The sequence below is a fragment of the Pseudoliparis swirei genome, chromosome 5 (genome assembly GCF_029220125.1).
Source record: "Pseudoliparis swirei isolate HS2019 ecotype Mariana Trench chromosome 5, NWPU_hadal_v1, whole genome shotgun sequence".
Lineage (NCBI taxonomy): Eukaryota > Metazoa > Chordata > Actinopteri > Perciformes > Liparidae > Pseudoliparis > Pseudoliparis swirei.
Window position 1 is genome coordinate 20,607,847 of NC_079392.1, and position 27,741 is coordinate 20,635,587.

The 27,741-nt window shown below is 43.0% G+C and overlaps 1 protein-coding gene across 1 annotated transcript; it reads left to right on the forward strand.

Annotated features, from left to right (window-relative positions):
* Positions 1–115: 115 nt before the first annotated feature.
* On the forward strand, positions 116–27,390 carry acbd6 (acyl-CoA binding domain containing 6; the record flags this gene model as incomplete). The annotated part of the gene is made up of 7 exons (XM_056413936.1): positions 116–228; positions 420–516; positions 3,014–3,087; positions 8,865–8,970; positions 12,030–12,119; positions 24,636–24,666; positions 26,525–27,390. Coding segments are annotated over 7 exons (666 nt in total), but the record flags the coding sequence as incomplete, so codon positions are not given.
* Positions 27,391–27,741: the final 351 nt, after the last annotated feature.

A 27,741-nucleotide genomic window follows, 5' to 3' on the forward strand; every position in this document is an offset into this window, starting at 1 on the left:
CACCGTGTTCATACATACATTCAATCCCCAACATCCTTGTAGCATCACTTATTTTTAACAGTTGAGATGAGATAGGCCTACATACCTCTACATTATCATCTGATGTAATTAGGTCTGGATCATACAAGATCAAAGAAGTAATCCAGACTGGTTTTATTTTCAGGCCAAAGTTGGAAAGTGCAGTACCCTGAAGCCTGGCTTCTTTGACTTTGAAGGACAGAGAAAATGGTATGTAGCCTAAAATTAGAAGCCAGTTGTCAATAAAAATGTTTTAAAATGTCTTCTTTCCTAAACATGTTTTCAGTTTCAATTAGAGTTTAAAAATACAGTTTATTCTATGTTAAACTCTGTTATTTTTATATTTTTTCCACAATAAAAAAACTTTGTCAAACATTTTTATGATTATGATCTCATTACAGGCAAGCTTGGAAGCAGCTTGGAGACATGGAAGCGGATCAGGCAACGCAGGAGTACATTTCCTGTGTCAATGTGTTAGACCCTGAAGGCTACAAAAAGGTAATAATAACTATTATCTCTGAGATGTGAAAACTGATTGCCAACTCCAAATTTGATTATAAACTACACTGTATGGTTTACTACAGTACAGCTTTGTATAACTATGAGTACCAATATGGTGGATTCAGTAGGATGGGAACAGGAAGGTTTAATACAAACTTCTTATTGGCACAAAAGAACATCACAGAAGGTAAACTCGTGGCAGATTTGGTAAAATGAAGAAATATCTTGTTTCTGTTTAATGGTGCCTGTCACTCATGAGGATACTGAACTCTACTAGTACTGAAAGGTCAAATTCATCCAATCAGTTAAAAGGCTCCTACTCCTGTCCAGTACATTATACATTGCCTAACGGATTATAATATTCTGTTAAATGGCAAATTCCAACCACCATTATGCTTATTGATACAAGCTGTTTGGGGTGTTTAAAATTGGCAATAATATTCAACTAAACTCTCTTCTAGGAAAGCAAAAAAAGGATGACAAATCTAGAAACATCCAATTCCATTGCTGCCCTTTTCTGATGCTGTGCGTTCTTTTGCCAGTAGAGGTCAGCGTCCCTATGTCATTTTGTCCCAGGTCTTTTAGTGGCTCTTTATTCTGTTCAGGAAGCATGAAAATACATGAGACGGTTATGTTGTCTTCTTCAATAGCTGAATTTTGGGATATGAATAATTCAAGTAACTGTCATATGAGAGACTCTTTACATCTTTGTCATATCCCTATGGTCATATCCTTCAACTGTGTCAGGAGAGTTATGTTGCCATGGACAGGCTGTCCTTTGAGGCAGCAGAAGCATTCAGTTACAACAACAACTGTGTACTGTCTGCTTAGTTGGGAAGAGTATAAATATTAATATTGGGACAATGAGAACAAGCTTATTAAGTGTGATGATTTTTACATCAACATGTGTGCTGACTGCTGATTAAATATACATTTAAATATTAAACAAAGCACACTGAGGTAGTTTTGTTCTACAAATTTAGAGTTTTACATCAAAATAAATGTTCTAAAATTGAGATGATTGCTATTCGGCCGATGATAAGGAAATCGTTTTTTTCTGAATTTAGTCTATATTGTTTTGAAGAGGGCGGGACCATTCTGCTAATGTGTGGGAACACACAAGTTAGTGTGTGTCTGCTATGTCCGCATGAGGCAAATATCGAGACAAGAGTGTGTGGATTCCTTCTACAAGTGTAGTATACTCTCGATAACGGAGGGTGGACTCACAGTCACCAAATTCTCCACAAGCACCACCCAGGGAGATGGAAGTGGGTGGTTTTCTCTTAAATTGAAAAGCTAAAGAAAACATTTATGTGTGCCCTAAGAAGCCTGTCACATGTCCTCTTCCTTCCTGCATTTTGTTTCCCTCTTTGTTCTCCTCCTTTATGCCACCTGCTTTTCCTCTATTAATCTTTCCCCCACCTTCATGTATTCCGTAACCCCGCTACTCTTTTATTAACCCGGTTTCATTCCTTTCCTACCGTATTTATGTCTCTTTAATAGCGTCACTGTCAACCACGTGTCAAGTTCTGACACATTCTTTTCTCTTCGGCCATGCTACGGGGCAATATGCGCCAAGTCGGCCCCACAGCTGCACAATGCCAGGAGAGAGCAGACAGGCCAGCCAACGCACAACTGTCCCCCTGAAAAGAAGCTGATCGTATTAGTGTTAACAAAGCACCATAGCATGGCAGTTGCTATTCTTTGGGAACCACAGTCAAATGGTGTAAGTAGGAGTGCATAGACAGAGAAGCAGGGGAGAGAATAATAGCAAGAATTTGACCTCTGTCCCTGCCTCAATTGTTGAGCAGACACTGGCTTTATATTACATTATACTGCAGAGGAGCAGGGCCAGTGCATCAGCGAATATTCTGAGTTTCTGAAGTGAATTAGGTTGTCCCAAAAGTTCACCCACCGTTGTTTTGCTTCGCTTGTCATGTCCTCCCCACTCGCTCTATTTTCTGAAATCAGATTTGTGTGGGTTTTTTGTGAGTCGAGGTTGGCCAGTGAAGAATAGGCTGGGTAATAAAGTCTTGGCTGAACTGAACGTGGAACACAGAAGATTAACAAGAGTTGCAATTAAGGCGTCGCACATTTTATATTTGTCTTGTGCATACTGTTGGACATTTACGACCTATGAGGTCACGTCTAAAGCTCCAGTGGCTTGATTCAAAGTTGCACATTTAGAACTTCATCTGTGTCATGCATTAGCTTTGCAGAGGCTATAGGTTAAAATCTATCGGTACATTAAATAGATGGACCACTCCTTTTGTGTAGCATTGAGCACACTAAACAATAAGTTCAGCACCTCTGTCCATATGGGTTAACAACACATGCTGCAGAACTACGCCAAACTAACCTTGGTTGGTGTTTCATTGAACGAGAAGTAGGTTTACAATGAGAAACATCTTCATTGAAAATTGCATTTATTAGTTTTTAAATCTGTATGAGGTGGATATTGTTTGTTAACGGGTGTCTGTCTTTTATTTGACAGGAAAGACGAGGAGGAGAAAGAAGAACGGGCTTTGGAGCAGCAGTCAGCTCTCTGTACCAGGAGGAGATGATCAGGTATTTGCATCAGTAGTAACACACACACACACATATACACCCACAAACACACATACACCATACATCAGAAACTGCCTATTCCATTGATTATGAGGGGAAAGCATCCAACACACTGTGTGTTGTTAAATCCATACACATCTATCACACAGTCTTGATTCATCTCTGTTCTGAGGCTGGGTTTTCAGAGACCAAAACATTAAAACGCAATTTCCCAATTCCTGATTGTGCTGGAACAGACTCAGCTTTCTGCTGCAGTTGTGAATCACTTGTTATTTAATGCTTAGGTCAACTTGATCTTCGTCTGGCTTTGTTAACCACTGGTCTTGACGCTGTATTTGATTCTATTCAACAGACCGTAACTGCAGTCAGAGCCCGGAGACGTCATACACTCATGATTTATGATAATGAAATATATTCTCCATTTACTTCTGCCTGGCAGACTTACTGAAGCTTAAAAACCTCATCTTCATTTCAATGAAAAATAGCTCTTTTTAGGAGATGAAAATTAGTTGTGTGAAACCTGCAGGTTTTGTATGTAATTAGTATGCACGGTCTTGGAAAGAGGCGGCCAGAGTCTCCCCTTTTTAATTACGTTACGATTCGGGAGGTACTTTGGGGGAGGGTGGTGATGAAGACGTGCTGGATACAGCCGAGGGAGGCAGGTACAGCAGGTTTCCCAGAACGATGCTCCCCATCGGTGATATCCAGTGGCAACTGTGCCCGAGGGAGAATCCAGCAAAGAGGAAATCATTAACATGGCACGTATACACACCTATGCACACATAAATATACACTTGCCGCTATACGTCGACGCGATTGCATCCGACTCCATGCATAACCTGCCAGAACTGTCACACTCACTGCTCTGCTGCATTTCAATTTCCTGACTCTCTCTCACACACACACACACACACACAGACAGACAGACCCACTCCATATTAAACAGCTAAGCACCTGTTAACCAGACAGAGTTAATTGCATTGCTCAGTGTGTGTGTGTGCGTGTGCATGTGTGTGTGTGTGTGTGTGTGTGTGTGCGCGTCAACAAAAGCAGGATTGATTAGCAATATCCCCGGGCTACTGAGCTGATCAGTGTGTGATTGAAGAGGCTTTGAATGCTACATTTGTAATTCTCTCACCCGCCTTGAAAAAGGACTCTGATAAACACTGCAGGCTTTGATGTCTGGACACTGTGCTGGAAGCCACTGCCGAGTTGTTTGAATTCTCATTGTTTCTCGCACTTCTGTGTTGACCGGGGTCCTATAGGGGTAGTGATGACTGTGTGCGTGTGCGCGTGATGGATGGCATGGTGTTGAGCAGTGAAGCTCAGGCCAGCCGCCAGGTAGATGAGTGTTCTCCACCACTGTGGCCAGTTTAGCCTGATGGATGAAGGACATATCTGCCAGTACACCGGACTGGACCCCCCTTCCCCCCACACCCACCTACACACACACACACACACACACACACACATGTGAGCACGCAACACGCTGACACATACAGAAGCACACACACAACCCGTGGTACTCCAGCTGAAGTGATGACAGAGGAGCCTGTGACCTTCCCAGCATGCATTGCGGTGCTGTTGATGTTACATTGTTTAGAGGACCCACATTAATCATTTGTTTATAGCCTGTGTGTGTGTCAGTGTGTTACTCCCACTGTACTACGCACTAAATACACATGTTGGTTGAGTGTGATTGTACATTCACATGCACACTTATTTTAGAAATTGTGTATATTATATGACCTTACACCACATCAGACGTGTGCTTGTGCTTTATATGTGTGAGGACGTGTCACGCGGCCGTCAGGCCGGCCCTGTCCGACCATCGACAAAAGACTGATGAGCTGGCCTATTGATTAGTTGCCGGGGAGACGGATGGTGGCCACACATCAGGGACACTTGGGGTCACCATGGCCATCAGACAAGGAAGTGGGTGTGGCCCGGCGTGGAGGCTCATGAATAAACATAGCGCTGGTAATCTGGAGTATGTAAATTAATGTGCTCATACATAACCCAGCAGTGAGAAAAGTGTAATGAATTATTCATAATTCATCACGGGCTGATGAGGAGATGGCGGGAAGAGGGAGGGGCGCAACGAGAGAGCTGGGGGAGATAAAGCGTGTAGATGAAAAGCTGAAGAAAGGGAAGTACAGGGGTTCATTAAAGAACAAACAGCAGACAAAACTTTGTTTGTGTAACCTCACAGTAAACAATAAACTGCGTTTATCATGATTCTGAATGCTTGATCTCCACTATGGGTAGTTTTAGGTTGTCTTTGATCCAGCCGGAGAGAAGGGCGGATGTTGGAAGGCAGTGATTTGCGGTGGCACTAAACTGCGCTTCTTAGATGCAGCTGTTGCTCTTCGTATCAAACAAACGCACACAGCTTATCGAGCACCTTCACAAGTCAGATGTCTTGCCAGTGATGCTGCCAGCCGTGTTTTTGTTGTGTCGTGTGTGTTTGACCTGGAAAGATATACACATGTATCATATACAGCCCCATTTTCTTGAAGATGTCAGGAAAAAGATTATTGGAAATCCTCAGAAAACCATTTGATTGTTTCAACAGTCTAGTTTTTGGCTGGGTGCAAACAAGGTTTCTCCCAAAATAATTGTTCAGGAGAGGTGCTAAGGAGTTTTTTGGTTGATAAAATGAGAAGGGTAAAGAATTCCCATCACCATTTCCCCACACCCAAGGGGATGTCTTCAGATGTTTTGTTTTGGATGGCCAACAGTCCAAAACACCAAAGATATAAATTTTCCAATCGTAGAAGACAAAGGATACCTTTTGATTAAAGAATAACTTGAAACGACTAAATAGATAGCTGCACACTTAATCTTTTAGGCGTTAAACCCATATCCTGAAACGTCTTTATTTGTGATTCATTTAGTTTGGATGTGACGATATAAACTAAAACTTCAATCATTGTTGTCTCTTTTTCCCTCTCTTTTATTTTTCATAAAATTATAAATAGTTGTTATGATATTAGTGAGGTGAGGTGGTCTTCATTTCAAGCAAAACATTGTGAGAGAAGCCATAAAACTGGCCTTCCTTTGAGCTACAAGTTTGAAGAACAAATTAAAATAATTATTTCTAACCTTGTCGATGTCTTGACTATATTTTCTATTCATTTTGCAATTCATTTGACTAATACAAGTGTGTATAATGTGTATAGTGTACTCTATAATGTAGCAATCTAAGTAAATGAAATTCAGCGCCAAGACATTTTATTAAAATATCATATCTATGCTATAAAAATATATAAAAGTCATGGTACTATGCTATAGAAATACATTCAAATGTCACTTTCTTCAGATCCAGCCCACTTGTCATTCAGCACATTCCCATCAGTGCATCAGTAATGTTATTATTTTGTTATTATGTAATTATTATTTCTGCATCAGATTTTTTTGTCACGGAGAGAGAATGTATTGGTTTGAGGATTACGCTTTTCATTTAATTTTTTTAAAGCACTTCCTCTTTTTAATTGCCATTTTTTTCTCGCAGATAAAACTGAATACATGTTTAAAATAAAAGTTCAATTTGTTGTGTTTGGGGTCCCGATCTGGACTTTGAAGATGACCGGTATATTATGTCATTAAATATTGTTTCCTGAAATAAAAGTAATAGTTAAACATGTCATGACCTACAATTTTCACCTCCATTTATTCCTATTAGACATTATGTGTGAAACTCTTGTATTTACACTGAATCCTGGAGTTATGGCCCAAAAAAAAAAAAAAATTAGTCGTAAGGAGCTTGTAGTACCATATTGCCCCACTAGAGAGCTGTGCTCACTAAATGCGTGGCTACTTGTGGTCCATTGAGTCAGAGCCTTCAGTTATCAAGCTCCTCTTTTATGGAACCAGCTTCCACTTTCAATCCGGGAGGCAGACACAGTCACCTCATTTAAGAGTAGACTTAAGACTTTCCTCTTTAAATGTGTTTATATAACTCTGTAATGCTGTTTATTTTGTACAATGACATCTATTGCTTCTGGTTTCTTCCTTTTTTTCCTGTGAAATTGTTTTTTCTATTTCTTGGGAGTTTTTCATGATCCGATGTGAGGTCCTGCCGCAGCTCACGCCACCTCACCATTCTGCCTGCCCTGCACTCACCTCCTGTCCTACCATCTCATCAGTGTTCCGTTTAATAAACCCATCACCTTCACCCAACTTTGACTGTTGTGTCTGCACTTGGGTCTGTTGTGTCCGTTCCAGATCTTGGGCCATCTTCTCTCCCTGAGAATTGGATTCTACCTCCACAGCCTCTTTGCTCTGGAGTTCGCTTCTTTGGTTTCAGAGTGTCCTATAGTGTAAGACTCGATTCTATGTATGAACCGGGAATACATTCAAAGGCTGCACACTCTCCCCGGACACTGTGTTGTATTCCCAGCTATCACAAACATGTGCAATTGGAAAATGTGACAGTTGTGTTGTTGTCGATGTGCTCCGCGGTTGTGAGGCCGATGCCAAAGTTGTAGTTTTTGTATCTGCAGAGATGGTCGGTGATCTGCTCCATGGTTTCCCCCCTGGGAACATAATTACGGAGCAATAAAAGAACGTGGGGCATCACTTGGTTTCAGTAGAACGCTCATAATCTAAAGTACAACTTTATTTGTTACATGCCATCTTCAGTACCTCTAATTGGTTGTTCCCTTTTTCCATCAAAACAGTGACAGGATTAACCCTATAAGGTCTGCATATGGCGATACATATACATCATATAATTGAGAACATATCTTCATCATGGCCACGTACTCAAATATACACTCAGTAACATCCCCAGGCTTAGTGGGACAACAGCCCTCGGTGTCTCCTGTGTGTCTAGAGCCAGGTGTGTGCCGTGGGATTTAAGGCCCAGTGCAGCAGGGCGAGCAGACATCAGAGACGGGAACGGGGGGGATTTGGCCTTGGGGATGACTGACTTACTGCGTGGAAGCGGTGAAGCGGCTGGTATGCAGGGTTTCTGTCAGACAATAGGGCACTAAATTCAATTAATCTGAATGGCCGGCATTGGGTAAGAGGGGAGGGGAAGGCGTAAAGCTCTAAATGAGATTTTGCCCCTTCACCCAACAGCCCACCACCACCACTGCACCCTGTCTCCCCCCCGCACTCACTCCTGTCCCCAATGCCAGGAGGTGATTAGAGACACAGAGATATCATCAGAGGTGGGATAGTGTGTGTGTGTGTGCGGGCCAGTGTTCCCGAGGGATGTGGCACGTGTGGCTGCTGCTGTGTGTACGTGTGCGTGTGTGAGACACCGAGAGACTGGCTACGTTATCTTTTACGTCCGTGTGGTTGATGGATAAATGATGTCGTAGCATGGTGTTTGCTTTCCTCGGTGTGCACACACTTCACACATAAAACACTTAATTGACAAGCATGGCAGTGAAGGGGTCACTTCACCCAAATTACAGGAAACTTATTTTCTCAGTTTCCTAGCCACATAGACTATATACCGTAACCATTTTCCTTGAGACTATTTATTCGATGGTAAGTGGTTCTGATGAGAACTGCTCACAGTGAGGTTTGTGTATTTTTCAGAACAACAGGGCCGAATGTGTAAAGAAACCTAATACATTCGCCTCCATTGTGTTGGAGTAGAGGCTCCCGAAATCTCACACATACCGTTTTTATCCAAAGATCTGTGTTAGTAAAATTAAAGAAATCCAAACAAAGTCCTATGATTGTTTATCCACAAATGAAATAAAAAAAGAAAAAATCTGACTGAATGTTCTCCTTTATCTCTGTTTATGTGTCACTCTCAGGGAAGAGGATAAGAACATCTTTGACTACTGCAGAGAAAATAACATCGACCACATCAGCAAGGCCATCGTCTCCCAGAAGGTGGATGTCAATACTAAAGACGAAGAGGTAACTACAGAGCGCAGTGCCAAGAACTATGTCAAGTGAAACTGTCCGGATGCCATGTGAAAGTTGCTACTTAAAGGAGCAACTTACGTACATGAGTGTATTATTACCATAACAACACTGTCGTGTCATAATATTGGTGTTTGGCATCAGGGGGGCGGAGAGAAAGAAGAACGAATGTATCGATAGCATCATGTATCGGAGGGATGCACTTTGCCGAAGTGTCCTTCAGCAAGGCACTAAAGCTGTACACGCTGCAGGGTTATTGTGATGTGCTTTGACCCCTCGTGCAGGAGGGCAGGTGAAAATGATCAGTTGACTATCATGAAGAAATACATGTCACAGGGGGGGATGGTCCATGCAGCTCTTTTTGCAATCGTTACATAATGGTTTCAACGATCTGAACCACAAACACATGGGAACCACTCCTCAGGCAGAGATGAGTAAATTGCGCGAACCGCTATTACCATGGCGAGGTGTTCTCTGGATTGACCCCGATGTCCATCCCTCTGTCCCCGATTCATTATCGGCCAGGCCAAATGGCTCGCTCCCTGCCTCCTCCTCATCACAGCCGCTCCTCGGATGAGCAGGCTGTCGCCTCGTGAGTTCCCAGTCAGAGGCCAGATGGCCGAGGGACCTCGGCAGAGAAAGCTTTGTCTGGCCACCGCTGCTGTTGTCGTTTGTGCTCCTGCAGCGCAGCTCGCTCAACAGCAGAGGGCAATGGTGAAGTAAGTTTCACAACAGCAAGGAGTCTGAGGCTCCTGCAGCTCAAGTGAGAGAGTGTGGCCACATATGTTGCTCGTCGTCGCCAACAGAACCAAATACCAGCTCGGACTGGAGCTGTGTTCCAGAATACACAAGGACATGCTCGGTTCATGAACTCATCACGTCATGCTCGTATGTTCATCATTGCTCTTGGTCGCTCAGCCACAGCAACCGACGTAAACTTATTTTCTAGTAACAATAAAACGACAAATGAATTGATCATCATTCACAAAAAACATTTTGCAAAGGTATGTACTTCTCAATACCATTATTTGGGAGAAACGGAAGGAAGGACGAACAATATCAGATTATTTTGTATGTGATTTATAGGAAAGTGGGTCAGAAGGTCTCAAAAAAGGATATTCAAGTCATAATCACCTCTCCGCCAACAAGATGGATTGTTTGGATATAAATTAAATAGTTAAATTATTTATTGCTTTCAGGACCCAGATGTTGACCCCAATTAAAACCTTTTAATTAACATTTTTGAAGCAAGATAAATGTAATTTATAGTTGTGGGTTGCATTCCTTCTGTGTGGGAGATGCTAGCCAGTTTATATATGTACTCCTACTTGTCAATAATTTGTTCTTTTGAATAAATCTAATCATTGTTGCTCTTCCACAACTGGCCAAATGCTGGTATTTTATGGCCATGCCAATCTAATTATGATTGCACGTTTTCTATGAATGGGGTTGATTTTTGATGAACAACGAACTCCACCACGAGAGTATTTCACTCGTCTGACTTTGTATTCGTGTGGCAGAGTAGAAGATTCAGATTTGTCTGAATAGCATAAGGCATGGCGAGTAAAAATCTGTATCGCGTGTTGGTGAAGCGTATCTGCAGCCATCGCAAGAAGTCTAGAATTGTTGAATAGTCTTCCTGAAATATCCAACAGACGTCTATACACGGAGAACTGCTCAGAATACTCTGTAATCTGTTTGGTAGTATTGGGAGACATTTGCATTAATGTATGTTTCCAATGTGATTTTAGCATTATGTCACTGCATGTTAGCGTCATTCAAATGTGCACCATACTTTTGCATACACTGCATACTTAGTTCCCTACTAACGAACCACAAGTGGAGCCGAGGAGAGAAGGTCGGGAGGAGAAGAATGTGCGTTCAGCACACACTGACCAGGTGTGCATGATGTGTCTTTCCTTTACCGCAGTAACTGCTAATCTTTCCAAACAGCTTCTTTCCTCTTTTTCAAATGAGGATAAAGGAGGCTTTTACTTATCTACCCACTTGAGTGGAGAGTGCTTAACATTTATCACCTGGGGTTTTCCTTCCTGGATGGGACTATTTCAGCTGTAATCAGAAGAGACCCTTCTTAATGCCCAAGCCGGCTCGCCCAAACTCTGAATGTTCCTGTTAATGGTGTTTTCTCAGCTTTGAATGCTGCACTTATTCTATTTGACACATTCAATGTTTTATTAATCACTGCAACTCCCCCCCACTGTGTGTGTGTGTGTGTGTGTGTGTGTGTGTGTGTGTGTGTGTGTGTGTGTGTGTGTGTGTGTGTGTGTGTGTGTGTGTGTGTGTGTGTGTGTGTGTGTGTGTGTGTGTGTGTGTGTGTGTGTGTGTGTGTGTGTGTGTGTGTGTGTGTGTGTGAAGTCTCCCGAAGTAGTAAACTCTAGTCTTTAGGGAGCAGTCAGCAGCAGAAACACCTGGAAGAGAGGGAGTGTGAGGGAGGAAGAGCAACTTATTGGTATTCTGGCCCGGGTCATAATTATCTATTTTAACATGCAGCCATGGTGATCAATATGATTTAAGCAACATAATTGAACTTGGAGAGTTTGCTTTACCTAATTGGCCTCACTGAAAAATGAGCTGGCGTGGTTTTATTAGAACAAGGATGGTGTATGTGTGTGTGTGTGTGTGTGTGGGGGCTGAGCCCAGTGTCTCATCAATCAAGCTTTACAGACTGTGTGCCGGTTACCGTGACTTGTCCGGGAGCCCTCGGCGGTCTGCGCTTCCACCACCTTCCTGCTCTTCTTTGCGCACACACTCGCAAAAAAACACACATCTCGTCACTCTGTCCGCGGTTCATTACAGACCTGAGGCTCTGAGCTCCGATTGGTCGTGCAGAATTAGTTTAGTCTGAAAGTAAAGTGTATTTTTTCTGGTGTAATTCATAATTTCCTAAGATGACAAACATGACACTTTATGCATTAAAGCTTATTTCAACATACCAGTGGTGTTAACTATTTAGTTGTACATTCAACCTTTTCTACATGCTGTTTTTAAATGAGCAGGTTCCTTCTTATTCTGTGATGTGCACTTGTTCACAGGGCCGAGCTCTGCTGCACTGGGCCTGTGACAGAGGACACAAGGAGCTGGTTTCGGTATTATTGCAGCACAAAGCCGACATCAACAGTCAGGTGAGCTAGGTTTTCCTCTTTCTGTGATAACGAGTCTTTAAATGAACGAGTGGAAGTCAAAACGAGCCCATTTTGTTGTAAATTAACGAGTATTTTACCCTCATTTTAAGTTATTACAATTAAAGATCAAAAGTCCCGCCACAACAGGAAGTTGTCCATTTCATTCTTTAGTTTCCATTTGTCATTTTTTTCAAAGATCTTTTTGACTTTACATTATAGGGACTGAAACCACCAGTATTTTCTTTCAGCTTTTCAAAAGGTTCGACGATAGAAACCCTCGATGGGCAAATACAACAACTGCTTTGTCGGAGCACTTTATTGTGTTAGTTGGATCCCATGAAGTTAAAACGTGTGTTGCAACATTTTCCGACACCCAGACACAAGTGGGGGGACTTTGTTTGGTTCTAAAAGTCAGAACAGAAAATCGAGCGGTGTGTTTTAGTATATCACAGGTGGATTTAGGGTGGAAGGAAAGGAGCCTTCTCATTTCTTGTCCCCCTGTTATGCAGGCTCAAGGCAAATAGTGACATCTCCAGCATTCCAACTGCCCGTCTCTTTCTCTCTCTCCATCCCTTCCAGAAGGTCACCTTTAATTCACTTTGTGCCACAGACAAATCCCCCAGGGCTTTAGCAGACAGAGTTAGCTGGTAGCTAGCGTGGTGTTTTGCCTCCCCGAGGTTTAGCAGCATCCAGGAGGCTTTAGCTTTGGCGGTAAGCTGGCTCAGCTGCACATCGGAGAAATTACTCCTCTTCCCTGCCCAGCGGCACGACACAATGCAGTTCACCGGGCCGCACACTGAGGCTTTAACTGTAAGAATCAATTGGAAGTAATCAGGCAAATTGTTTCACGTTGCACAACCCACATAATCAGGACATTTCACAAATGACTTTCTCTTTTGTGGTCATGCATGGCCCCTTTTTGTGTTGAATGCTCGCAGGGAGGCGGGGGGTGGATTTGTGGCGAATGGTTCATAAAAGACTCAACTGTGGGATAAGTATGAAAACACTTCACTAATGAGTTAGAGCCATATCAAGATAATGACAGCAGAGGAGGATTGATGTATATATGGGAGCTTTTGTCCTTTTGTAAGACGCAGCGTCTTTACAGTCATGTATCTATCGGTAAAATATGAATTGATATCCCAATGTGCCAACACTTTTCAGCAGTCAAAGAAGGAAACATAAATGTTTGGCCAGGTATAGATAATGGGGGGATGAATTTGAGTCGACTTGATTTAACAGATTAATTTTTATCAAACACATGGGTGGGCACAATCTAACGCTTCTTCCATTATCTTAACTCATTTGTATTGGAGCAAACAGAGAGAGGGTGGTGTAATTTAGAGATCATTTTAAGTTTGTTTAAAGAATTTAAGATGTTCTTTATAAATGTGCCTTTTTGAGCAACTATGTGTACTTGAAGGAAGGAAAACCTAAAAAGAGATAATGTTTCAGGGGGAGCATTCTTCAACCAACCAGAGTGCAACCCTTTCCTGAATTCATGCATCCAGGCCATCAGGACCTTTTCACCTGTTAGAGGAAGCCGGCTGTGTAGAAGCCTGACTATTAAAGACACTGGACCTCTGCAGCAGAGTTACTGGTAGCAGATTTATGAGGTTGCAAAGAGGTGGCTGAGAGAAAAATATAGGCAGCTAAATCATACCCCTCTGTTGCAATGCCAAATTATCTCACTACTTAAAGCTTACAGAGCGATATGCTTCTCATTAGAACCTGCTTGGACATTCTTTTGTTTAGTTTTTTAAAATTAGGATTGCATCGCCACGGAAATTATTTAAGGAGAGGAAGAAGGAAAAGAAAGTATGTTATTTTAGAAAATGACAAAAAAATGAGGGAGCAGCTTTATGCTATTGTTCTTTTTGCCCAAAGCCACTATCCCATGTGACAACGCGTATCGGAGGTTGGATGTGTTCATGAGAGGAATAGAGGAATGTTTGGGTTGTTTGCTGGCTTTTAGAGCGGCCAGTAATCTCTCTTGACCTCTACCAACTGCCGAGCAACCAGTAAATAAAGATCAAACATGATTTATGCTTAATTTGTTGATTAAAAAGGGGCGGGGGACTTTTAGAGTTAAAACAAAAAGTATTATTATTTGCTTGGCAGAGGAGGAAAATCGTTGGAAATTAATCAACTGATTGTTTAAGTGAATTGTTCCCAAACCCTGGTAACCTGCATTAAAGGCTCGTTTGATAGTTAATCGTGGATCAAGGCGGGGAGGGACTACAATAGGGTGTGTGTGTGTGTGTGTGTGCATACATTAAACCCTTATCCTCACCGTATCACTGCTCCCTCAGCTAATACACCCAGAGAAAATGGGGCACAAACTGTGGGAAAGATGACAGGAAAACCTCACTTAATTTAATAATGGAAATTATGGCTTGGACAATAGACTGATATTCTGTGTGCTAGTATGTATTTAAGAGCATTAATGGGGCATCAGCTTAAATGTAGGACATTCCATCATATTACGACAGCAGTGATAACAGAACCACAGTACAGTTTATAGTATAAGAAGTATCATAGTTTTAAAGACATCATAGGGCAGAGTATCAGATGTCCTATGTTATGGGTAATGACCAACATACGTCTATGGATGTATTTGCTAGTCTTCCGTCTAAGCCAAGCAAACCGTCTGTTAGCTATTTACTGCAAAATCAATTCATCAATCAAACTTTTATTATAGACTCAAGGTCCAAAAATAAAATACATTAAAAATCACAAGTAAAAAAAAAAAGAACTACACATGCTTATAAATAGACAGCTGTACCAGTGTCTCCACAGCTGGGACTGTTAGCGTCTAGTGCTGAATTTATATTTGATAAAAACATGATGATCTCATTTTCGGAGTCATCAACCCGGCAGATAAATTCGTACATTAGATTTCTTAAAACCGCTTTGAATGTATTGACTCCTGCAGCCACAAACATCTCACTTGCACGAGTCCACTTCGGCCTCTTCAACAGTATTCTCATGGCATCATTGAAGGCCACTTGCAGTCTCCGAGACGTGAGAGTGGGAACAATCTTCTTATCTCGTTTTCGTCAACTAAGCATATTTCCCAAAATGTTCAACTTGTTCTTTGAGAAAAGTTGAATGAATGACGATGGCTCATTCGATGCTTGGCCCATCTCAAATATTTGGTTTGGTTTGGTGTGAGTAAGAGTTCAGAGTGGAGATGTGTGTTTGTGTGTGTCCGCTCCCCCTGTGGTCGTTCTCTGTCCAGACGGTGTAATCCCACACCCACACAGGTGGAAATCCCACCTGAAACCCCCCTCCAACAAGCTGTAAGGTTACCATGGAAACATGCATTTGTAGGAAGGACATGGCCATTCATGGGAACCGGAGTCGAAAAGGCAGGGCTTTGGTTCGGAGATGCTGCAGACCTACAACAAAGGTCAGGAATGGTCCAGAGTAGATTAACACACGGTCTGATTTACTGAGAGGGCAGGTGACGGAGCCAGGATTAGGCTAACAAAGAGGGCGGGCAGGTGAGATGCAGGTGAGATGCAGGTTAGCACAACATAAACACAATGCCCGGAAGAGAACGATTGTTTAGGTTTGAAGAAGTTGACTGGAGGAAAAGGCAGTGCAGTTTTAAGCGCATGGTCGTGTCTCTCATCCTGTTACTGGACTCATGTCTCCATCTTTCCCCTCTCCTCATCGCTCTCCCCTCCCCCCCCCCGAAACCTCCCATCCCCTTCACTCCATCCCTCCCACGCCTCCGCCTCTACTTTGTATTAAAACAACATGATCCATGAGGCGGGGAGGGCAACTCGCAGCACCGCTAATTCTAATTAATCCGACGTGGTAGCACGGCCACGGCAGGCCCCAAGCGCTCCCAGTCTATCAGATAGAAATTCATAATTTAATTGAGGTCAGAGCCTCGAGCCGGCAGAACAAAAGTCTCCAGCCAGGACCAGCGAGATCAATAGTAATAAATATCTGACTGGGCGGCCTACAATCGGTGGCTGGAGAGCGCACAACAAGTCTCATACACGCCGTCTGCATGCAGAACCTGCAGGGAGATCTGCGTCTGTGTGTGTGTGAGGCGTTGAGCTTCAAGACGGGCACACGTTCATATATGTTGTTGGTTTTACATGATCCTTCGTTTTGTTATTTTAGCTAGATTATACAAAAGTATTATTCACTGGTATCAACAGTTTGTTTGTCTGCTTGTGTGTGAAATGGAGCGAGGGAGCTCTGTACGTATGTGTGACTGATTGTAACGGCGGCGTCTCTCTTAAAGTATGGATCCATTGATTTTATATTGATTCGAGTGGTAGGGATGGACTCCCGCTGTTGATTTAATTATATAATGGAGTGAAGCAGTGAATTCATGACTACGTGAGATCTTCACTGATACATGTTCACAGATGTCAGTGAATAACTTCTTTACGATCTTTATGAGTTTCCTCTGATTTCATGGAGGTTAACTGTCACAATGTTACACTAGCTGCTTCTGTATCCCTTCGAGAACATCTAGAGCTGCCCTGATATCTCTTCTGATATTAGGTCATTGCAGGCAGAAACCTTGGCTGATAAGTCATAAGACATTGCACTACAGAAGAAGACAATTTATGATTTATGAACAGTGTCTTCAGTACATAGTTTGTTCTCCAGAGAGCTCTGACATGTTGATTTTTAGCACACAGCAAAAAAACATGTCACAATTCATTAATACCTACATTTATAAGATGTTTATCAAAACTGTTTGTTTATGTTGTATATTTATTAAATGAAAGATAAAGGTTTGAAAGATAAAACCCCAAATATGACGTGTCCATAGATACAGACAGTTACCTATCTGCTAGTTACTACTCATTACCTGTTAGTTGGTTATCTTCCACTTTGTTACAAGTGTCATACCTGTTAGTAAACAGTTAGTTATTAATTGGTTACCAGTTAGAGTGACAACCAATAATTATTTTCAATATTGGTCAATTATTTAAGTCTCTCAAAACATATTATTTGCTTGATATATCAACAAGAAGTTGGAAACCTAAAGGTAATTAATTTGAAAGAAAGAAAAAAGCTGCTTAATCTAAAGTTTGAGCAGCTGGAGCAAGTGAATATTCTGCATTTCTGCTTCATCAATTACTTAAACAATGAAACTGATTTTCAGATTAGTCATCATAATTCACTGACAGTTTGTTTAAATGTTAGTACAGCTCTTGTTGAAAAGAAATCTGGTGTATCTTGCTAATTAGTTGAATAACGTGGTATTGTGAAAAGGTGCTGATGTACTGCATGTAAAAAGAATGGAAAACATGTCAGACTTTAATATAAATTACATAAATGACCAAATAGCACAAGACTGCTCATTCACAAGGGAAAAAAGTGTTTTCTAAATAATGTGTTCTTGGTTTGTGCCAAATCCTTGGCTCACAAATCAAGAAGCATGTCAGAGGAAATATTCCATTTTAATCAAACTGAACAAATCATAACCGTTAGCATCTGTTCATGCTCGTTTTTCAGGAAAAAGCATAGTAAACATGTATCAATATTTAGGACATTTCATATTGAAGTCAGCACAATAAGTTTATTGTGGATATTCTGCAGCTCTACTCTGAGCAGTTGAGAGCATTTTGCTGCTGTTGTGGTAAACAAAGAACACTGAACCATCTCATCGGTGTCCTCTACTGTGGTGTCAACTACTTGTGTGATCAAAACACACACACACACACACACACACACACACACACACCTTGGTGGCTGATTGAAATTCTATGGTGGAGGCATTATTACACGTTTGTATCCCTCCCCTTTCCCAGCACTGCCTCCTATAACTAATGGCTCAGTCAGGCCAGTCATAACAAATATCCAGCAAGATTCGTCATAATCGTGGCCGTGTGTGTGCGCATGTGTGTAATTTTGCAACCTATCCCACTGAATATATTGTGTCTTTAAGAAAAGGAAGGCGGCAAGGTGGCAAAGAAAGAACACTGAAAAGAATCGAGGATTCAAAGAATGAAAATGGTGAATAAAATCGGATGAAGGTGGAAATGGAGCAGATAAACAAATATATGAGTCGGTCACGTATTCCACAGTGTGTGTCCTTTTCACCTCTCTGGCTATATTAGTACACTATTGACCATCTTACAAATCATTCATCATGAGGGCTTTATGTTATTTGCATGAGTGTGATAACAAATAAAGTCTTAATTTGTCAGGTATTTAATTGACTAAATAAGTAGAAATGTGTGGTTATTGAAGCCACAGTTTCTCAACAGATTCGCCAGAAGCGTTTCAACTCCAGAATCGATCGCATCTTATGTATTGATAACACAATATCAAATTGTACATACTTTATTCTACATTTTCATCTATATTGCACAACCCGAGAGACTGTTAGAGAAGAAGCGGGATAATGCACCTAGGGCAGGATAAATGTGTGTATGCATGTTCCTCTGCATGTGTCCACAGCTTGCAGCATCTCATTGCTGCACATTTAACTGTGTGTGAGAGCTGTAGTGAGCACCTTCACACACACTCACTCCTCTGCTACAGATTAATAGTCGACTAGAGACACTCCCACAGCTTAGTGCACACATTAATGCAGATGTTTAAGAAAGCCATTCCTTGCTTCCTCTTTATAATAGGCCGACATGTCATTTATTGTTCCTGCATTTTTAAACGTGTGTATGTGTGCGCATATCTGTGTGTGTGTATGTGTATGTGTGTGTGGGTTTTATGTTACCACGGTGTGTTCAGATGTCTCTACTTAAACAAAAGCAGACATACTGTACACACACACACACACACACACATATAAAAGCCCCATACACACACACACACACATAAGCCACTTGACATTTTATTCGCCACACTGTAAGCCGCTCTTATAGCATTCATATTTAATACTAGCTGCACATTAGCTCAACTCGATGAAATGGAAGCTGTTGCCACGCTGTGTTAAAAGGGCCTATCGGACATAGATACAGTTATGAATCTATAATATGAGCACTCAGAAAAGAGCCAGCGACTTGACAGTAATAGTGCGGCCTAAAGAGCCATTCAAGCAGGTAACAGTCCTCTTTGCCATCATCAGCTGTTGTTTCTTTCTTATTGGCCCTTCACAGGGCCTTGCCTACACTCAACTATTTGATTTCCATCGTTCTTAACCGTCCACATAAATTGTCAGGAGCATTAAAGCTGTCCTCGACCATTTCAGATAGAGCAGGGTGGAGGGGGAGAAGAGAGTGAGAGAGTGAGAGCTGGATACAGACAGCGAGGGGAGGGGACGGGGTGAGGAGAGAGAATAAACAAAGTAAGTGTTTTGCCTTCCATCAGTCTCCCGCAGTACTCAGCTTTATGAGTCCCTCACTCCAAATGCCTTAGCCGCAGCCCCCGCTGCCTGGCCATTGATTTTCATATTACACTCTTTTATGTATTTATTTATTTCATATATTTCTTTTTAAACATCATCGATGAGCCGCAGGAGGACAGACGGGGGCCTCTGGTGATGTTAATTCTCAGTCTCAACCTCATCCTCCTCTCTGATGGCTTTAATGGAGGCTAAGGTGTCCCACGGGAACAGGCAACCTCGGCGGCATCATGGGGAGGGGAGGTGACTGTGGAAAGGGGGAAGTAAAGAACAGGGATGGAGGGAACGGATTTGTAGCAAAAAAGAGACGCTCCTTCTGTCTGGTGGAACAGAGAAAGGCAAGAAAATCGTGCTGTCGTGGGTAAAGGTATGGCCAGCCTTTTAAAGGAGCCTTTACACTCCGATCGAGCTCCAGATACTCTTATTTTCCTTTCTACGACATTTCTTGAAGTAAGGTGTGTCCCACTTTTAGGCCTCTTGACAATTCTGACAATAAATATCTATAATCCCTGGCATCTTCCGGGACCCCCGCCAGCTGTGAATCATTCAGGCCTTCCCCTCAAACAGTGATGTTACTGATGGGAGCGAGGGGGAGTGCGGGGGGGGGAGGTGGGGATCACCCGGGCACCTGAAGGACACTCCCAGGAGGTGTGAAGGACAGGGAGGTTTGGCGTCAGGCTAATTTGACCGTGGGTGGCAGTGCTCACACGCTGAGTGGCAAGGTTACCTCTCCCGGCTCAGAGAGGAGACCCAGATTCAATTAGGGCTGGCCCCGCTCTGCAGATCCTTTTAACACAGGGGGGCCTTCCCAACACCCACACACACACACACACACACACACACATGATGGTTAACACGCAGCAGCAAACATAGGGTACACTCGTGTGCAGGCACAGGCCTTTACATACAATAATACACACATATACATAACTATATGATCATCTCTTGCTTAATCAATGACGATTCTGCATCTACATTAATCACAAATCACATCATACTTTACATACATTATGACATTATAATGTAGGACTTGAAACCGAGGATGAACATGTTGCTGTTGTTGCACATGAGGATGTTTGAGAGTTTGGTGCTGTGTGATAGGAAATATAAAATATACAAAAACATTATGGAACGAGCTTCTGTTCAATAGCTGACTTTAAAATCTCAGATGTTTAGTTTCCTTAAATGCACTATCTGAGAGATCTTTTTTAAATGGCACATCTATGTGACAATAATACAACTTTGATGTTTAGATATAGCAGACTGAATGTTCTTTGTTATAGATTAAGGTAGGCAGGAAAGTCTGCAGGATTTTTAATACATTTTTTAAAAAGTGCTCTATGTTGGTCATGTCTGGTTCGTGATGTCGTTGCCACAGGAGCTGATCTGGTTACAGATGGGACCCGGTGAAGGAGGATCTTCCTCTCCTCCATCTCACTCAGCTCTGTGTTCTGCTTTCTGATTAATGGCACATGCTCATCATAATGCTATCTGCCTGAATCTGCATACCAATGATCCCAGACGCCTATCGATTCACCCCTCATCTTCCCCACACACACCCTGGAGACTGATCCACACACACACACACACACACACACACACACACTCATACCCTCTCACTCCCTCTCTCCCTCCCCCAACCACTGTCATTATGAAAGTCAGCAGCTGCTGTATGCATTGATCATAAATCATAATTGCTTGTCCATTTTTCCCCACTTGTTTAATGTTGCTGTCAGGGACAGTAGGGGGGAGACGGGGAAAGAAAGAGTGGAGAGAAAAATCCTGAGAAAGTTTACAGAGACACAGGAAGATGAGATGAGGAAAAAGAACTTCAGGGGAAATGGAAAGGAAAAGTTTGAGAGAGGATATAATGGTGAGAGAATAGACCTAGTCGAGTTGAATACAGCTGGTGGTCACTCGAGGAACTGCAGCTCAGGGTCTCTGCATTAGCTTTTGTATGTTGGTTTCACTTCTTGAGAAACATATTAAAAGGGATTTTTGTGTTGCTTTTGCAGATAACCCACTTCCTCTGATCGTGTTGTAGCTCACACTCACTCTGGAAGAATAAAACCCTTCTGTTGTTTACTGTCTGACAGTAATCTTGGCTACAGTTTTGTTTGTTTGCTGTAATTACATTAATGTCTTTAAATGAATGTAGCGATGATTTATGCATGTTAAATTGCAGCACTTTTTTAAGTAGCTATAAAATAAAATAAACATGGACGCTTGTACAGTCCACGGGCCACCAGTACCACACACATGTACACACTGGGCTTTCTTCAGTCTCGGACCTGACAGTGACGGACCTTTACCTTCAAGCCACGAGCTCTCCTCTGGCTCGGGCACACACAAAGAGAATGAAAGACAAAGTGAAACCTAGTTTCAATAGGCGATAGACTCAAGGGACCTCTGTGTCCTATTTGTATCCCTGACTGAGTTAAGTTCCCTGCCTCTGATGTGCCCTTGATCCTCCACTCAATGCTGCTGTAAACAGCTCGGGGGAATGTTTGCAGGATTCTTGTCCTGTAGTCCGAGGTCTGTGAAGGCCGACAGAAGTTCGACCACTTTCCAGAAATGAACACAACATCTGTGACAGTCTCTTTGTGTCTCCCCGGCAGATAAACAGAGTTACCGACAACGTTTTATTCGATCGTCGTTGGCCTCGGTCTGACTCCCGCACTCTGTTCGGACAATCTGACAAAAAAAGACACAAACGTATACACACACGATCATCTTTCATTGGACAAATCTGGGGGTAGTTACAGTATTACTTTTGATCTGTAAAGAAAAGAGACTGCGCTCATAGTCTCCCTACATCCTTGATTTTCTTTCCTTCTCTTTCATCCATCTCGCTTCACGTTGTGTGTGTGTGGTAGAAATGATAGATTGGTGTGACTCAAATTCAACAAAACTGCAATTGTACTAATATATCAATCCCTATCCATGCTGCCCCTAAGCATATTGCTCCACCCCATTAGGGTGATACACTACGCAGTTCTGGATCTCTGCTGCTGCTGCTGCTGCTGGCATTGTGCAAGCAGCGGCTTTATTAAGCACTCTGCTGACATCCAGCCCAGCATTTCTGCACCGCAAGGGGAAACTTTGGATGACATGTAAAAGCAGGGGTTTGGTGCGGCACGCCTCCGTAATGGGATGGGAACAGGGGTGTACCAGAGAGATGGAGGGGGGGGGGTAGCTAACTGCAGGTATTGGGGCAGAGTGGTGGGCTGAGGAGGGGAGGGAGTGTCTCTTCCAGACTGCTACCAAAGCAAATGGAAGACAATCCAATTTCCTGTGATTCCATCAAGCCTCCGTCCTGGATGAAGGGGCATTAGGGAACGCTGAGAGGACAGGCCGCTGACCCCTCGCATGTTTATGCACACACACTGGCAAAAATATGTCCCAACAAACATGCACTTTTACAGGCAACATAGTATAGAGCCGTATTTACTTTTTACCTCCAGTCTCACTGCGCTTTAAGGCGCTGAGCGTCTGCTTGTGATTTATCAACCACTCATTCATACTTGTCTGCGTGTGCTTTCTGAACGGCTAACTGCAGATTAACGCTGCCGGCAGATTAGGTTTTAAACCCCTTTCACTTTAATTATAACTGTATTTATTTGTGTGCATGAAGCTCTCTGCTCCGGCTGTAAACGCGTGTGTGTGCGTATGCGTATAAAGTAAAAGTTAAGTATTTATTTTCCTCTTTATGGCAGAGCATCCCCAGGCAGGCATTACAGAAAATGCCTGGACAGTCGTATGTTTCCCTCTGAGACCATTGCATCTCTCCCTGTCTCTCTGCATCATTGTGAGAGACAGACACAGTGTCCTCGATCCATCACAGGCTGCTACTTAACTCGCAGACAGACAGCATTGTTGTCTTGGGTTAACTACGGCACGCTTTCCACGCTGGTGGCGATTTGCATCTGTGCTCGGTGATCCACCCGGAGGGAATAGAAAGCTCTAATCCAATCAGCAGGTCCCCGAAGTGCTGCTCCTGAGTGAGAGAGAGACACACAACAATAGGATCACTCTGCACCGGGCCCAGCTCGAGAGGGGAGACGGGAAAAGGGGACGAAGAAGGAAAGGAAAAGGCTCTAGATGTAGGAGAAGGCTGAGGGGGAAAGAGAGGGAAAGGCTGATGTGGTAATGGGAGGATCGAGAGAAGAGGAAAGAAAGGAGGGACTGGAAAAAGAGAGAGCTGATGGTCGGCGAGGGAATGAAAGAAAAGAGATGAGGGAGGGTGGTGTTTCGAGGATGGGAGGTCAGAAGAAGAAGAAGAAGAAGAAGAGGAGGAAGAATATGATGAGAGTAGTAGAGGAAGGACATGAAAGTAACCAAAAACAAGGAGGTGTATGAGAGGATCTGCTGTTGGAAGGGCAAAGGTGGAAAGACTAATGAATAATTTCGCCAATACAGTTTTAGTAATTTGGAGGTATTTCCACCGCTGTGACATTTTAGGGCACCAAAGGAAATGTCACTGCGCCGGCTTTCTTTTAATCCGTCTCTCAGAATGTGAGACGAGTGTGTTTGGCTCGACGACTGCTGCTGTTCTGTGACTGAAGGCAACAGTTTGACCATTTATCATCATTATGAGCAGCACAGAGAGGCTGAACGGTGATTAAGAACTGAAGCTCCTGCTGATGACGCCTGTCATATATTGTCCTATTATACACACACACACACACATATTTCTATATATATAAATTTCCTCTTTTCTGTCTCCAATCAGCAGTTCTAATAATACATATATTTCTATCATTGACCCCTTGATCCCAGGGTTCAGTTTAACCTTAAACCCAAAAATCCACCTGCACACACACACTCATTCACACACTCGTACCACGAGTGAATTCCAGGTCACCCTCTGACCCGCTTCTCTCGAGTTGTTGTGTGTCAGGGTCACATGGCCTCCATGGTTAATTCATTTGAAAGATAAGGCTGTAAATAATAAATCTGTTCACATGTTCTAAAAGCAATGTCTCATAGTTCTTTGATTCAATGAAAACGTGGAACCGTTTGTCCACAGACAAGTAGGAGGAGATCGGTATTCTAGAAGCTGGAAGTTTCTCTGTTGACTCTTGGGAAGTTTTAGCAAAGTAATTTCGCAAATACTCAATGTATATTTTATCATATCTGATGTTATTGTTATTAAGACTTGTTTTGTCTTTCAGGATAATGAAGGACAGACAGCGCTACATTATGGTAAGAAGGACCTTCTTTTTCATTTAATAAATATCACCTTTTATAAATAAACTCTTCGCATCTATTGTGTTGTCTGTGTACGAACTCTCTTTGTATACCGCAGCTGTTTTTTTTCGCTCTTTGTTCACATTTGTTTCAAATTGATCGTTTTCCCCTCCTCTTCCTCCCACACTCTCCTCCAGACCTCATCTTTATTTCCTACAGTTGTTTTTCACCCAGTTTCTCTTATTCTGCTCTGTGGTATCCTGCAGGTGTGTGTGTATGTGTATGTGTATGTGTGTGTATGTGTTTGTTTGTGTGTGTGTGTGTGTAATAATCGTCAAGCCTCCCAGAGGAAATCAGCACTGGTCCTTAGACTCCCCTGACCCTCTCGTGCCCCAACACAAAAGTCCCAGAGGGGCGTTTCCCCTGTCCTGTGTGTGTGTGTGTGTGTGTGTGTGTGTGGCTGCACCATCTGTCCCTCCAGCTTGGTGGCGTTGGTGCGGGCATGTTGCATCACCTGCTGGAGATCTGCACATACACACTCGGCAAAGGAAGGCCCGAGGACGGGGCATAAAAAGATGACTAATAAACATAAGCGATGAACTCCAAGAGACAAATAGCAGAGAATGAAAATTCATTCCCCCCTCTCTTTGCACAGGGCCACGGTGGCTGGCAAGTGATTAATTGAGGGTTTACTGCTCACCATAAATTGTTCTCCTCCTCTACAGCTCCCCCGAGGGGAAGCCACTTTTTACAGCTCAAGGCCCGAGGCGAGACACCCGCCACGCGCACACATACGCGCCACTGGCAAAATAAAATGCAACAATAGGAGGGCCGCAAGTGTGGCTAGAGCCACGCTTTGTTATTCATAGACACAACTTGAGCAAGCCCACACACACACACACACTTGCTTACACACGTGGATGCATTCCGACATATCATCATATCTCATGCACACAGCCAGCCAACCACCCTGGGCTTGAGGTTAAAAGGCCTGGCTGTCAATCACTGTGGCTGCTGACATCAGCGATCATGGCGCAGCACAGAGTCCGCTCTTTAAGAGGAGCGAGCGATTGACACCGACAGAGAAGAGCACTCAGAACAACAGAGGAAGGAAGAGAGGGTGGGGGGGGGGGGGGGGGGGGGAGCAGAGACTTGCTAACTGGGTTAAGAAAGAGCATGCCTCCCCCACTTCCTCCCCCTTTATACGGAGAGAGAGAAGACCCTTTTAGTGGGCCACAAATTGCCAATGGGGCAGAAATGAAGTGTTTGAGAGAACCTCAGGTCCAGGCCGGTGTCAGTGCCGGGCCTGCAGAGTGGCTTTTCATTAACTGCAGCACTGTGCATACTGTACTTGACTACTGTATGTCGAAGAAAGGGATGAGGCACATTTATTCAAAGCCGGTTCACACCATCATAGCAGTCTGAAATGAGCTGCAGTGATCCATCAAATTCCCAATTCTGACATTTGTCGGCAATAATAAATGATCCTCTGCTTTGACTGTAGGTCCGTTGTTTAAACGAGACATTACAGCCATGCGAGCAACTCTGAGCCTCGACTCGGGCCTGAGCTAAACGCTTGTGGGAATTTGGTCATGAAGCAAAGTAATGGATGCTTTGGAATGTTGACCCAATGAAGTAAGGAGAAGGGCAAATGTTGCATTGATTCATCCTCTCGGGAACACGAATGCTTGTACCAAATTTCAGTCTGGACCAAAGCGGTGGAGGGAACAACAGAACGACGTCGCCACCCATACAGCCGCACAGCTGCTCGCGTGGATAAAGAGCATCAGCCTTTCAGGAAGTGTGCATAAATGTGTGCTTTTTGTCCTTTTTCCCGATACCTCTTCATCATTTTTCTCTTTTCTTTTCATAGCATCGGCTTGTGAGTTCGCCGACATCGTGGAGCTCCTGCTGAACGCCGGAGCCGACCCGTCCATCAAAGACATGGAAGGCTCTCTCCCCGAGGAGGTCACCGAATCCAGCGCCATCTCCTCTCTCCTGCGTCAGCACACGGCGCCCAAAGGCTAGATGGCCCGTCTTCCAGCACGTCTCTTCTCCACTCATTTGCTCTTCTCCATCCCTCTTTAATCCCTGAAGAGACTCTGTTCATCCCCAGCAGTTAGTAAACCAGGATTGCTGCTAGAATTGTATTTAATTTTATTTCCAAATACTTGAGGCGAGTTTGATTTCGTTGGCTTAGCTCTTTGGAACTACAAGGTGTAGCGTTAGCCCTTCGATTTGATAAGACATATGAAACAAAGAAGGACACATATATGTTCAAATATACTGTATATTGACTTTATATGCCCAGTAGTGTTGAGTGATATGACGGTTACTGCGAGCTGGTAGAGATTTTGCTATACTGAGGTAGTTATACCTTAAATATCTCTTGCTGTATGTTGCGATGTTGCAAATCAATGAGCAGGACTGCTTATTGGCAATATTGGAATGATAGGATTTGTGCATTATTGTGATGAAATATCTGGATTTGCCGCCAGGTGTTTAAGTCACCGGACGAACCAAAAACAAACATTCCCATCCACTTATTTTATCTGGTATGAAATTCCCAAACATTCATAGAAATAAAATATTTTATACATATCGCCCACTCCTACCGCCCAGGTCTGCCAATCAACCAGTCAGGGTCAGTCCTCTCTGACCATTTGTTCATGATTTAGTCGTTACGTTCAAGGAATGCTTTAATCATTTGTCACATTAAAGTCTTCAACAAATCCTTTCCCTCTGACTTGTTCTCTGCTCATTAGATACGTTACAGTCGACATCAGATGGTAGTGTGGTACACCATATCATACACTTATTATGTATAGTTCAAACACACACCGGAGTACACAGTGGATACGACGACAGCTCTTGTTCAAGTAAAACCTAAACTGACATCCTGCTTAGTGAGCACCGCAATGAATCTCATCCATGCATTATCACTGATGTACCATTGTGACACATACAGTTTGGAAACGGACACTTTATGATTAACTTTATTAGAATAAGCTAACATTTGTGTTTGAGTTGAAATGATTTACAAAAAGGGTAAGCTACACAAAACATCCTCCACAAAGCAAATACCCCAAA